The sequence below is a fragment of the Physcomitrium patens genome, chromosome 22 (assembly GCF_059467195.1).
Source record: "Physcomitrium patens ecotype Gransden chromosome 22, ASM5946719v1, whole genome shotgun sequence".
NCBI classification, from domain to species: Eukaryota; Viridiplantae; Streptophyta; class Bryopsida; order Funariales; family Funariaceae; genus Physcomitrium; species Physcomitrium patens.
The window spans coordinates 12,555,702-12,570,352 of record NC_143431.1 but is presented as its reverse complement, the minus strand read 5'-3'; the positions used below and the strand labels follow the sequence as shown (position 1 = coordinate 12,570,352).

Here is a 14,651-nt window from a genome sequence, read left to right as displayed (position 1 = left end):
CCACTTGTGTCACATCCCTTGTTCTTTATCTTCCTGTTTCCTCACTTTGTTGCTTCTGATGTTCCTCAAAAAAAAACTCAGTTAAATTTTCGTACCTTGAATTGATCTCATTCATGGTGTAAGCCCAAATAATTCGATTGTTGTTGTTTTTTTTTTTTTTTTTTTTTTGTAACATACTGCTTTAGAGTTTTTTCTCAAAGTCTGGACTTAATTGTTGGGAAACTTCCTTCAGATCTATGAGTGTAAAATTCCGTTTTGGATTCAGTACTGTTGCTAAGTTGATTTCATTTCACTTCACAATATTGTTGCTTCTAAAATTTATACTCATGAAATAACAACCAAGTCAAAATGAAAGCATGCATGAATTTATTTTCAAAAATTAAAATTAAAATTAATGTTGAAGATTTGTTATTCAGAGCTAATATCACTTGAATTTATTGAAAACTAAAACATCACAATTTATTTGAAATGCAATTGGAATTTAAACTAAAATTACTCTTCTAATTATTAAAGTGTATTTTTAAAATAAAATCATTTAATTTTTAATTAAATAAGAATAAATGCTACAATTAAGGAATTTTTATAAAAATTAAAATGCATTCCATTTCAACTCAAAATTTTATTTTTTGTTTATATTTATTAAAAGGATTTATTTCATACAATAAAGCAAACAATTCATATTCATATAAATTTTAAGGGTTTATTAAAATTTAAACATCATAGTTAAAAGGGCTATATTTAGTAATATTCTATTATATATTATAAGTTTTAATTTATGCCACAAAAAAATCAATAATTTGTAATTAATTCTATGCATGTTATTTTATTTGATTTTAGTGTTTAAAGACTAAATTAAAATTATTTTAATATAAATGATCTTTATACTCAAAATAGAAGATAAGAGGCCATAATTTTTAAAACTTTTAGTTCACTGAAATTAAGTAGCCTTACTTAGTTGACTTTACTCTCCAAAAAATCAATTCTATAAAACCTAAAAAAAATAGAATAGAATAAAAAAAAATTACATATTATAAATAGTGTTCCATTACATTTGAAGTAGGTCCATATAAAGGCGTGGTTTTTTATATTTTTAAATTAGAAATTTTATATAAACAATTATTATTTAAAAACAGAAATTAATTTTTAAGATTTTTTATAATTATGAGGATAAAAATATGAGATAATATGTTTTAATTTATAATAAATAATCTTTTTATTATTTTTATTGCATCTTCCTACATTATACTATTATAATGGATATCTACTTTATTTCAGTAAATAGAAGTAAGATAATTTTAAAATTTCTTCCATATTTAGTAATATATAAAGATATTGTCTTTTAGATCTTATTTAGATTTACTATTGAGCAGTAGTATGTGGCAATTTTCTTTCAAAAACAATTTAAAGTTGCCTCTTATGTACATGCACTAATGTTGTAATTGTGCCAATGCAAATAGTCCCATAGTCGTTCTTGCTTTAGCCTTATAATAAGTATTTCTTTCATCTCAAAATTTTTATTGTTATCCAATTCAATATACAATGGTAGTGGTTGTATTCTTCTTAATGTAATTGATTTTTTAAAAGATTAAAAAAAGAATATAAAAAATATAATATATCTTTATAAATACTTATAACTCAAATAAATAAGCAAAAAAGTTAATTTTCTTTTAAATAGAAAATAGTCTCAATATTAGGTAGTCTAATTTATTAAATAGTTGAATAGTATTTACATTATGAAAAAAAGTTGATATCTAAAAGATAGATATATAATTAAAACTAAAATAGCTATTGCCAAATACAAATACAACAAATACCAATTATCCAATCTATACAAGAATTGTAACTTTTCAACTAAGAAAGTCCTAAAATAATATGATCACATAGATATTTAATAATTTTAAATATAAATTAATTAATATGATTAATTAATATTAATTCTAATAGACCAGTTTTATAAATAACATCTTTAAAGGATAAAAGTTAAACATATATGACTGTTGCATCGACAACCTTGATTTCTTGAATTTATAAATTTTATAGATTCTTAAAAATTATAAGTTGATAAAGTAATAAAAAACTCTTAAATCTATATAAGCAAGGATTTTAAATTTTTAAATACTTAAAAATATTGGTATGATGAAGCAACAAGAATAATGAAATATTAATATAGGATCTTTTTTAATTTGTAAAGTAAAAGAATCTAACCACATGTTCCTTATTTGTTTGGGAATTATTTTATTTTTTTCAATGTATTTAGTAATATGATTGTATTCCTTACTAGATATATATGTTGGAGCTTTTTGTCACAATTATCAATCTTGTAGGTAGGTTCTCTACAACAAACACAATTTAATTCTCTTTGACATTTTTTTTCTTATTCAAAAATAAGTTTGAAGAATACTACATCAATTTGTACATCTTCTATTTTCAAATTTTTACTATAATTAGAAGATATAAAAGATGCCAAATAAAAATATAATACAAATAATAAAAAATTATCTTCTTGGTGTTGAAAAAGCTATTTATTGCACTTTACAACTTAACTAATGGCTTCATTGAGTGATTGTCAATATGAATAGATAATAATAGATCCTTGATATTATCTTATAATTTAACTAAAATTTACTTATTAATATCTCTTCTCTCCAATTTATATCACATACTAATTGTCATAAATCCAAGGCATAAATCAATATAGAACATGTTTTCTTTATCATAGCCTTTGAATCTTGATTGTTGTAAGATAAATTTTTTCATGTTCACTAAATGTTTTTTCAAATGTGGCCAAAAATATCTCAAAATTATGCAATATGATAAAATAAATCTCAAATAATGAAACAAATCAAAATAAATCTTGATTTGAAAGATTAATTCTAATCAAACCAATATAAGATACTTTTGTAGAATAATATTGAGGATGGAGCAAAGTAATAAGTCTTACTTGATTTCTAAAGCCACAAAACTTTGAATAAATTTCTATCAAATTTCTTTGAGAGACTAATTTTTAGTTCTTACAATGTTGAAATTGAATTATTATTTCAAATACATACATCTTCTAGTAAAGAAAGACCTTAATAATAGAAATTTTGAGAAGACTTGTTGTAGTAGTTAAGATGGTTTTGTTCCTTGATCATTATATATTGTCATTTAAAGTTTTTCATTTTTTTTGACAAGGTCTTTGTCTTGACTTTTGATAATTCAAGAGCATTTATAATTAAAAATAATTTGGCTTCTTTAGAATTTGACATATTGAATTACTTACTTATTGTTATAAAAAGGAAAGAAGAACAAAAAAAAAATACAAGAAATCAAGAACAATATTGGTCTAAAAGAGAGTAATCTACAATTTTTAGAATGCTTTAGTACTTTCAAGAAGAAAGATTATCTGCTATCTATTTAAAAAGATCAAGCTCTAATATTGTATTATGTCAGTTTCAACAAATCATTATGGACACATCATTTAGACAAGACAAGACAAGACTTTAAGAATTCAAAAAAACGAAATAGAAAATATTCACATTATATTACAAACAAAGAACTACAATAAGGTACAAGAACAAAACTAAAAGGCTCAAATTGAGCCATAGGGATTGCATTGTTGAGATTAAAGATCCCTTAAGCTTCAACTTTTATATATATATATATATATATATATATTAGGAACAAGAAAGCTCCTTGAGAAGATTTTCTTAATACTTTGAGGTGAAGTAAGCCTTTAAGAATCTTTTAAGATTCCTTAGAACCTTCTATGACCTTTTAGAAGCTTCTTTAAATCTACTAGAATCTATTAGAAACTTCTCAAAATCATTGGAAATCTTCTAGAATCTTTTAGAAACTTCTTGAATCTTCTTCTATTGTCTGTCTTCTGTAATAGAAAGCTTTTATTTAATAAATTTTTAAAATAGATATTTAGATAATATGACCCTTTAGATTAAAAATTTAAATACATTATCCTAAAAACCAAGTTGTGACATGTGAATAGTTTTAATTTATTATATTCATTTTAAAAATTTACATATTTAAATATTTATATTAAATACTAAATATATTAGAGTATTATCATTGAAATCTATTAATTTTTAAAGTATATTATTTAATAAATATCTAAATGTAAAAAAAATAGTTTTTATACTTTATTAAAAGCTAATTAATAAATATTATTTTAAAATTTTCTTCTTGTATTATAGAGTAAATATATAAATATATTAATTTTTAGAATTTTCAATTAACTTTAGTTTCATGTATTACATCTTTCCATCATATATTTTGGATAATTTTTCAAAAATTAAATTTTAACTTAATTTATAAATCGACAACATGTATAACTAATTATTAAAATTTTGTATTTTTTCAAACATTATATCAACCACGTTCTTTTTGAGTTAATGTTATGATAGATTTTTTTCTTTCTAAAAGATAATTGTAAAACATTTTGATGATACTAGTTTTAATTTAAAAGAAGTCTGTCTTACAATTTTTTGGGATTAAAATTAAATTAAATATTATTAATTTCAATAAATTTTAATGATTGAAATATAGAAGAATTTTTATTCATATTTATTGAAGTTATTTTTTATCCAATGTAGATCTTGTTTTTCACTTTAAATTATTTCTTTATAATTTATGCATTTAAATATTCATTTTTTACATCTTAATTTGCAGATTATCATCAAAATCAGTATATTAAAATTTTAATCTTTGTATGTGCAATAATAGTTGCAAATGTTGATTTCAAAAATGTAAAAAAAACATCTTCATATACCTCATATTGATGCTTTAGTTTGTTTGTTTTTTTTTTCCGGCTTATTTCTTAGAAATTCAATTATGCACTTGATTTATTTGTAAGTGTTGAATCGTTGAGATTGTAGCTTTGCCTCCCATCTCCAAAACATTTGTTCATGTACATTTAGGAAGATGCTGCATCATTCATTATGCCGATAAATGCAACATCAAAAATAATACAATTTTTAGAATATTCAAAAGATGTTATGAGTGAATCACATGAGAGCCAGACATTGCGCTAAATTACTTAACCAAGCATTAAACCCGACATGGGAGTTTCCTAACTCAAGTAAATTTCATCTCTTTTGCTCTCAAAATTGAGTCCAACCATCGTGACCGAACTCAAGGTCATCCCTAATCTAAGTCTTCGGAAGACCACGTCATGTTCAACCTCCTTGGACCCACACCAGCGCTTCCATTCTGCATCTACACCACTAGATGCAGCTCCTGCTAAGACTTCCAGCACAGAGAATAGATCCTACACTAGAAGACTATTCAGAGTCCTCATACCTTTCCACATAATATTTGCTACATTGGGTGCAGAGCAAAATTGAACATATCAACATGCTTGCCATGGACGTGACAACAAAGCAGTAAAACAGGAAACCCAGCACCTACTTTGACCAACGCTCACGACTCAGGAATGGTGATTGCAAAGGCCTTGCAAATATGTACAATGCATTGAATGACATCAAATGTGTACAGAAGCAAATCCACCACACTTACACCCACAAATACTTACATCGCTCAATTCTCTCACTCGTGGAGTGACTACCACTTCAGGCACGGCATCACAACTGAATTCAACTCTTCGAGTCTGAATTCCTACCCAGCGTCTGCCAGATTGAAGGAGCTATTGAAAGGTAGAAGCCCTCTCGAACGCCAGGATTCCTACTCGGAGGGTAATTTACAAACGCAACAATGTCTTACACTTCCATTGATGTGAACAAAAAACTTCTATTGCAACATCTTAGATCCGGGAGAAACTCACGCCGAAATCAACTCCACAGGATCTGTCGCTATTCTGAAGGATGGCCAGCATCTGTCATCAATGCTGATTGCTGAATAATTCCTGCCATATGTTTCCATCAGGGGTGCAGCAACGGCCAACCTTAGCTTGCCAAATAAGTTCACGCAAAGCCTTCCTGATTTTTTCGTCTTGGTTCATGTCATCGAATTTCAACCTATGTACATAAAAAATACCCGCAGACTTTTCAACTTCCTCGTCACATCTTTCGCTCCGTTGGGCAACGAAGTCATTGCTACCACAGGGAAGAGAACGGTCGAAAATTCTATTCGTGTTCACAAGCGTCCTCCGCAATCCAAACAATCTTCAGCAGTGAGTTTGCCAAGAAAAGGATAATTTCAAACATGATCGGCTCCGTTCGAAATCACAATACGCACACGCTCTGATTTGGCCAGCTCTCCAAAAACGTTCTTAACTCTCTACCGAAGTTGATCACTTCTCTCGAGCGACTGTGATGAGCATGATGACACAGCGGCGCAAAATGTAGAGCTTGCCGCGCTGGTGCCTGATAAACGCAAGCGTGTTCTTGGTTACATTTGTTATGGAGTTACTGCGTACAGAGTAAAAACTTCCACTAGACCGCCTCTTCTTTGCAGTGCTCTTCCATGCATCGCTAGTTCCAGAATCTCGTTCATAAAACTGACCCATCTCCAGATTTATTGCTTCAAACCCACGTAAGACGAACCACTACTGGTTTCGTGACAGAAGATCCTCTACAACGCAGCAGACACACAAACCCCTGAAAATTGTAGCGAAGCTTACAGACAGAGTATAACAGGTTCTAAAACGCAGAACCTCTACAATGCAGCGTAAAGCAAGCACATCACACTACCGATTCTCCCTCGGCAATCCTGCAAAGCCTCTAATAGGGGAAGATTGAGAACAAAGAACCCCATTCATAATTGCTCACCAACGAGACCATATTTCCTACTGACTCGCTCAAAGTTCGAGAGAAAACGTCTGCTGAACAGGCAATGTGTTGCTACGGGCTAAATGTAGTCAGACAAGTCTCTGCCGGCCAAGGAATCCAGTTGTGACCTAATTTGGATGAGAATAACAAGGCAACGACTGGTAATTGTGTCCACGGTTGGCACCAGTTGCTTCAAAAACACAACCTTGACGCACTGAATTCACAAAATTGTCCACTCCTTAGTCACACCATCCAATCTCAGAACCTTACGATTCGGCAACATTCTCAAACGCACTCTGCACAACTTCAGAATCCAAACCACTGAACTGAACCAGAGAGAGCAAAGAAACAACAACTCAGAAGACCACTCTGAAACCACTATTCCAGTTCTCACAGGACACTCTTATGGTCGTCAGAGACGCGACCACACGTTTCGAATCTTTTCAATTCCAATGAAAAAAACAAATCACGTTGAGTAAATATAAGGAAAAAAGAAAAAAAAAAAGAAAAGAAAAAAAAAAAGAAAGCCCAAAATCGGAGTGGATCATGATGATGGCACCAGACCCAAGTGGAGAGATGAGACGTGAAGAGAATGAGTAAGCAGATCGAGAATAGAATCCCGTGCACTGGAAGAAACAGCGCGCAGCCGATGATGCTGATGATGCAGCGAGAGGGTGAAGGCCTGCACGCAAAGCCCAGCCCACGAGCAAGCTCCACTCTTTGCATAAAGACAAAACCAGACATTCCGTCCGTCCACTGCGGCTCCCCGGGTATCGAGGGCTGGCTGCACATGCGACAGACAGACACACACAGACACACAGAGCTCTCCCTGTTCATGTCTTGGCCCAAGTTGTTGCTGCATCTGATAAGTCCGTCTCCTTCTTAGTGAAAACTTGCTTTCATGCACAACTATGTGATTTGGTGATGTTGCGTGAATCAAAAATTCATGTGGTTGCATAGCACATTCTTTGGTGTGGAACTCATCACTTGAAACATTTTGCATAACGAAAGAATAAGACATTAGATACCTTGTACTTGTCAAAATCAACTAATTTACAGATGTGAACAAAAACAATTATAAATAACTAGAGTGGGCCAGGATAAGATGCACCACAATGGATAAGCATTGCAAATCTTCGATGTGGCATAACTTCTATAGCTTGATTGCACTAAAACAAATGAAGTACTATTTCTATATTTTCACACAAAGTATATAATTGTGCACGGGTCGCTTGTCCAATTCGGAGTTTCATTCAAGGTGGTATCATGGTCAAAAGTATAATGAGAACCACCTAATGTTGTCTTTTAGAAAAAACAAAAATGTCCAACTACAGCTTTATTTAGTATCGTGGTAGAAAATCCTATCATATCTTGTAGGAGATATCATAATGAAAACATCATTATCCTTTTCATGATTTTGGAAGCTAGACAGTGTCTCAAAAAAAAACGTTGGAATTCAAGGTATGACCTTGGTTCTATTGGAGAGTCTTAAAGGAACTAAAACACTACCTGATGGTATCAATTCTTAAAAAGATGATTTGACCAAACTGTGAATGTTTCAATAGGGTTTATGATGTGCTTAATTAAGACGGTTTTTCCTTGAATAAGGTTACTCCTTGGTTGTGTTGGCTTCATTTGACACACTTGTGAGTTTGATGGCTTAACTGAAGAAAATTTGTTGAACATCATAATATTTTTTTTAAATATAAATATATATATATATATATATATATATGAACGAAGAACTTTGAATATTTTGGGAAAAACAATAATTTATTAACTTATTTCAAGATGAATACCAAAATAGAATGTAACGAAAAAAAGAAAGAAAAAACAACAACAACAACAAAGGTCATTATCATCATTGAAAGTTAAAGTAGTATTGACACATCAATGGTTTGAACTAAAATTAATAGCACATTTGTATGCTCGTGGATATTTTTAGAATACACTTTCAGTTTTAAATAAGATGGTTGAGGTTTATATTATTAATACCAAATTTTTGGAATGTATAATGCTACTACAGTATGTATATACATATATTGATTTAGATGATTTAAAAAAAATTCACTCAAGTCTTAAGCCATAATAAAAAAAACAAATTTGCAACTGAAAAAACTAATCAGTTTCTTCTTTTGTTGTTGCTTAATGTATTTATATATTTGTATACATTATGCACACTATCTTAATCAAGTAATATATTTCTTCTCTTTCAACAATTTCTTATTTTTCATCTAAATACAAGTTTAATCTTTAAAACATAGGCAAAACATAAAATAAAAAAGGGTTTTGTGTGGAATATTTTAAACATTATGTTATATAATTTGTGACTCATATTCTACAATCTCTATGGACATGAATGGCATATATTTTCTCAGATACTTTGCAAAGCAAGAAAATCTGTGCTAAATGTATAAACAAATGTAGAAGAGTTGAATGAAACAATGAAGCCCATTCGTGGAGGCAAAATCCCTTGAGCCTTTAGAAGAATTGAGGAGGAGGAGGAGGAGCACCCTAGTCCCAGTGCCATGCTCTCTGTGCTCTCTCTGCTCTCTGCCTTGCTAATGCTGTGCTGTGCCCCGGCGCTCCCCGCAGCTCAGCGGTGCTGGTTGGTGGTGGTGGAGGGAGGCACACCCGCTCTCGCTCTCGCTCTCTCTCTCTCGCCCTGTGCTTGTGTTGGTGCTGGCGGTGCAGCAACGCTTCTCGTCGATAGGGGCCCATAACCATGATGCCCATGATGGCCTCGGCGGGAAGAAGAGCCCCTCAGCAGCACTGCACCCGGACAGCCCGGACAGGCAGTGAGTGCTCCCTCCTCCTCGTAGCCAGGTTGCTGCTCTGATCGCTGGGCGGTGCCTACTTTCTTTTCTAGCGTGCGTCGTGGGGTTGTGATGGGCCGCGGCCTGGCGCGGTGGTTGCATTTGTAGGGTTTCTGCGGGGGAGGGATTTCGTGTTGGCCAGGGTCGGAAGTAGGGTGCGGCGATGGAGCCGGAGGTCAGCGTGGAAGGGGGCAGCATGATACGGGTGGCGGTGGTGGCCATCGGAGAGATGCCCCCATCGCAATTCCGCGACTACGTAGAGATGTTAGTGCAGCATGCCCAGATTCCGCTGTCAACTGTGAGTACTTATTACACCGAGCATCAGAAAAGCCCGTTTTCACAGCAGCTATGGGAAACGGGAAGCTTGTTGCTGAAATTTATGGTGGGCGGTGCGTCGAAGAGTCCCTGGGAAGACTTCCAGGCGCACAGAAAGATTCTGGGAGTGATAGGATTGTGCCATCTTCCTCTTACGCCAGATATTAGTACCGCGTATGACCAGTTTCTGACGATCTGCAAGGCGTATCCGTCCGCCCAGGTGACTAGATGTTTTGCGTTTCATCCGACGGATGTTCAGATAGACTCGGATGATGAGAAAAAGAAAGAGTTTCTGGTGATGTTCCCGACCATGGATCGCCAGAAGCTGAAAAGCCACATGCAGATTTTGATGCAGGACTTTGCGGCGTCGTTGCTCATGGCTTTCGAGAGCTGGGTGCTGCATCTCAAACCCGTGCGCCTTGTCACACCGTTGGATTCCCAGGTTTCTCTTACTTCCGACGAAGTGAATAAGAAGAGGAAGTTAGGTCGAGTTCAAAAAACGATGGGGGATTATTGCTTGCTCGCAGGGTCACCATTGGATGCCAATTCTCACTACTATACTGCTATCGAATTAGCTCGGCTCACTGGCGATAGTTTGTGGCAAGCCGGAGCCATTGAGGGTTATGTCTGTGCTCTTGTTTTGGATCGAGCTGGGCACAAAGATTATTTGTTGGAACAAGAAGTGCAATTTCGATACTCAGAGGTAATCCAGCTCTATCGCAGGGCTACGGCATTGTCCTTTGAGCTGGAAGCAACTCTGAAGCTCGCGAGGTTCCTCTGCAGGAAGGAGCTTGCGAAAGAAGTGATGGAGCTAGTGATGGGAGCCGTGGAATGGTCGAAGGGTTTGATGGATGCTAGTGATCGATTGGTGGTCAATGTGGAAGCGGCCCGGATCTTTGCTGCGATCGGCTACGATCGAAAGGCAGCCTTTTACGCACGCCAAGTAGGTTTGTTGTACCAACAGCAACATAGTCATTGGGCTGCCGTTAGTGCCCTACAGGTAATGTCCCTCACTGCAGAGTCATACAAATGCTTGAGTAACAAGGCGGAAGGGAAAGAGAGACAGGTGGGTGAATGGAGCACATTGCAAGTGGACGTATTGTACGACATGCTCTCTGCTGCAGTTCGCGCAGGGGATGCATTGGCTGCTTGGAATGCGGCTGCTCGTTTGCTCAGAAATCATTTCCCTCTGATTCCACCAAGTTCGCAATCAACCTTGGCAACTGCTCTTTCTATGTCTGCCAAGCGTCTTGACCCTGGGACGAGGTCAGTCGACCCAGGTATTCCTTTCGTAAGATTACACTCCTATACTGCAATGCCAGCAGATAGGGAAATTGTAAAACGAAGTGCTAGCAACAAGGAATGGTGGAAGGGGCGCACTTCAACTGGTCCTTTCATTTACACTCCTTTTACTGCGAAGGGTGATGCTAACACTAGAATTTCCGTCACATGGGTTGTAGGGGAGCCCGTGGAAGTTTTAGTGGAGCTTGCCAACCCTTGTGTGTTTGAGGTTACTGTTGAGAGCATTGCACTGTCCGTGGAGCATACACAATTCGAGGCTTTTCCTGTTTCGGTCACACTGCCCCCGAGTTCGGGTCAAGTTGTGTCACTATCTGGATTGCCTCTCTCAGTAGGGTCGCTCACGGTTAGGGGCTGCATCGTGAAGTGCTTTGGAGTAATAACAGAGCACCTATTCGAAGAAGTTTGTGAATGGGGTTCAGTGAAAGGGACAGCACTATTGGATGTCTTTCGGAGTGGGCACAAGGTTCACCAGCCTGCCCAGTATGAGAAGGTAGAGGTGGTCCCTCCGTTGCCAATGCTCGTGGCACGAGTAGTGAGTGGAGAAGGAGCCGCTGTTTTATACGAGGGCGAAATCAGAGAGATGCAAATCAGTTTGTCCAATGCAGGCGTAGTACCGGTAGTCGAGGCTCACATGACATTAACGGGAAAACAACAGCAGCATGTGATGTGCATTGGACACAGTGTGCTGGAAGATGCTTTACCATTGCCCCCTGGTGCCACTGTGGTCGTACCAGTGACTTTGAAAGCTGGCGCACCTACAGCTGATATAGATCTGCGCAATCTTGTGAGGCTTACGAAAGACACTGCAAGTCCGATGCTGGTCATTCACTACGCAGGGCCGTTGCTCCAAGAAGGGGCTGATCCACCTCCTGGCAGGAGAGTAGCCTTGCCACTGCAACTGCATGTCTTGAAAGGCCTGTGTCTCGTGCAAGCCAAGTTCTTATCTATGGAAGTGGCAGCGAACATCAGCAGCTCACTTCCCGACTCTGTTGCTCGCGACCAACCGTCGGAGAGTGAGGAAAGTCTAGTGAAAATGGATCCTTACAGAGGTAGCTGGGGCATGCGACTCTTAGAGCTGGAGCTCTGGAACGCAACGGATGTTCTATTTGAGATTGTTGTCACCAGCAAAGAGGCTGGAGAGGGAGGAAGTATGGTGGAGGATGCCGAATGTTTGTACCCTCGAACAAGGATAGACCGAGATTACGCTGCTCGTGTGCTTATCCCATTGGAGCGCTTCAAGCTAGCTGGCCTGGACAAAGCCAGTCTTGCACGAGTGTCTATACGAAGAGAGTCCATGATACAGTCGAAGGACGGAATAGAGCGGCAGGCCAAAGTTGAGCTGAATGCAGCAATTGACGAGCTCAGTTCAAAAATATGTGTGAGGTGGACTTCTGGGCGTAACAGTGCAGGGGAATTGCCGATAAAGGATGCTCTTAGAGAAGCTCTGCAGGCATCTGTACTGAAAATTCTATTGCCCGATTCTTTAACATTCGGTTTTCGACTTGCGAAAACCTCGATTTCAGCTCCTTCACTAAGAAGCGTTAGAGACAGTGGTGACCTTGATAGTCTTCCCGGGTCTCCCAGAATAGGTCTGCAGAAGGTGGAGGCAGATGATGGAGGCCTCTCTACTGACAATAAGGGCGGATTTGGTGTTCGGGAACTGGCACCCATTGAAATGTTGGTCCGAAACAACACCAACGAGGCTGTCAAAATGACACTTAGTGTCACCTGCCGGGATGTGACTGGTACAAGTTGCTTGGGTGCTGCTGGCACCAAGGCAACAGTGCTCTGGGCTGGTGAGTTCTTACTGCGAACTATGCCTTTCGCCCTTGGGGTGTAGTTGTGGTTTCTTTTGCATCCTGCTTGTTTTTGTGCACTGTGTGTGCTGGATTTTCGCATTTGGTTCGAAGATGCATCGTGTGGTTGCTGCCTACTGGATTCGTGTGCTGTGGTTAATTTCAAATCTGGGTCGATGAGAGTGGTTGGGCCTTGTGCTGTATGGTTTTATGTATTCAGTTGTCTTGATTTATTTTTATTTTTATGAAGTAATGTGGCGTTGTGATGATAGGAACACTCGACAGAGTGAATGTGGAAGTGGGAGCCCTTGGAGAGGTGGTGCACCGGTTTTCCCTCTGTTTCTTGGTCCCTGGTCAATACACGCTATTGGGTTCAGCTGTGATTAATTCTCAACCTGGTCATGAAGCCTTAAGCTACACCGGGCCCCCCTTCGCAGTGGATGTTGTAGAAACTAGCTAATCTTTGCCAGTCGACATCGCTGTGTCATCTGAACTGTATGTGAGAGCACGCACAGTGGATCGCTCGACCAGGAGACCGTTTGATATCTCCTGAGCTCGTAGTGTCCCTTCTAGGTCTGCGTGTCAAGCCGCGTTTTCAAGCTGCCTGACGTGTTGAGCCCTGGTTACAGCGATATGGTACAAATTCGTAGCTCGTCTTCAGGTGGCCAAGTTCAAAAAGAAATGGGGTTCAGCGGCATCCTTATTCTGAACTATGTCATGCTGGGCGAGTACCCTCAAGAGATAGTTTATTCATTTTTCTCCAATAACCACAGGACAAGTGGAATGTTAGCATTACCTTCGCCCGCGAGGTTGGTGCAGGTTTACATGTAGAACAATATTCTCGCTCTCCTGGGCCGTTACACAGTTTGTTCACCGATGGTTGGCACTTTCAACGGTGGCACTGGTTCAACTGGTGGAGCAGGTCTAGGATCTTTGCTTTTAATTGCGGAACAGTCTTCTTTCCTGGGCCTAAAGCTCGCCACAAGCATTTATTCTGCACTTCAGAACACCGGAAGAATGTACAGAGCTCAGCGGAAGTAATGGGTGCTGGATATTTCCTAGTATAGGCAAAATGAGGCCTTGATCTGCCTCACTCTGTAATTGTAATCCTCTGGAACTTGCAAACTGATGATGGTCGATTCTCTGTATGTTTGGCAAGGCTTATGAAGTAATATCTTTTCTACGAAATTGGAAAGTTGTTGAAATTACTTATCTACGAGAGTCCTTGTGCCACGCTTTGGTTCCATGTGGAATCCCCGTAATCAAAGCCGATATCCACCTCTAAAGCACCTCCAGCAAGTTATCCTCAAAGTATGGGTTTGCGAGGTGGATCAAAAGCCACGACCCCGTAAGTAGCAGCAGAGCTTCTTCTGCTTATTGATAATTGCCCTACTAAAAGAAAAGACAACCTTGAGAGCTCGAGTGCACAACCCAATTTGTGTTCCCAATTTACGGGATTTAAGGGGAAGTCACCGCAGCTGCAGACTCAGAAACTAAATCACGCCTTTGACGACACGTAGAGTTTGCTGGCACCACTTCATTCTTCAACAGCACCACAGTGAGACATATTCAAGGGTTAATAAGCTTTTCAACTGACCTATGCAAACCCCTCTACTATGTGAGCCTTGTGTACAGGAGGAGGAAGATGCAGAAGAAGAAGCTGGGACCAGTTGCTTTGCTCAGGTCATAGACAGACAGACATA

At 37.5% G+C, this 14,651-nt stretch overlaps 1 protein-coding gene across 1 annotated transcript; it reads left to right on the top strand.

Moving 5' to 3' along the window:
- The first annotated feature begins 9,202 nt into the window (after positions 1-9,202).
- Positions 9,203-14,160, top strand: LOC112275060 (trafficking protein particle complex II-specific subunit 120 homolog). The gene is made up of 2 exons (XM_024505013.3): positions 9,203-12,948; positions 13,221-14,160. The coding sequence occupies exons 1-2, from the start codon at positions 9,699-9,701 to the stop codon at positions 13,406-13,408; spliced, it is 3,438 nt and encodes a 1,145-aa protein (XP_024360781.1). The 5' UTR covers positions 9,203-9,698; the 3' UTR covers positions 13,409-14,160.
- Positions 14,161-14,651: the final 491 nt, after the last annotated feature.

Bases quoted from the DNA above. Each gene is read 5' to 3' on its own strand.
- LOC112275060 (XM_024505013.3), top strand. From the start codon at position 9,699: ATGGAGCCGGAGGTCAGCGTGGAAGGGGGCAGCATGATACGGGTGGCG. The intron at 12,949-13,220 runs GTGAGTTCTTAC...TTGTGATGATAG, and splicing joins GGCAACAGTGCTCTGGGCTG to GAACACTCGACAGAGTGAAT.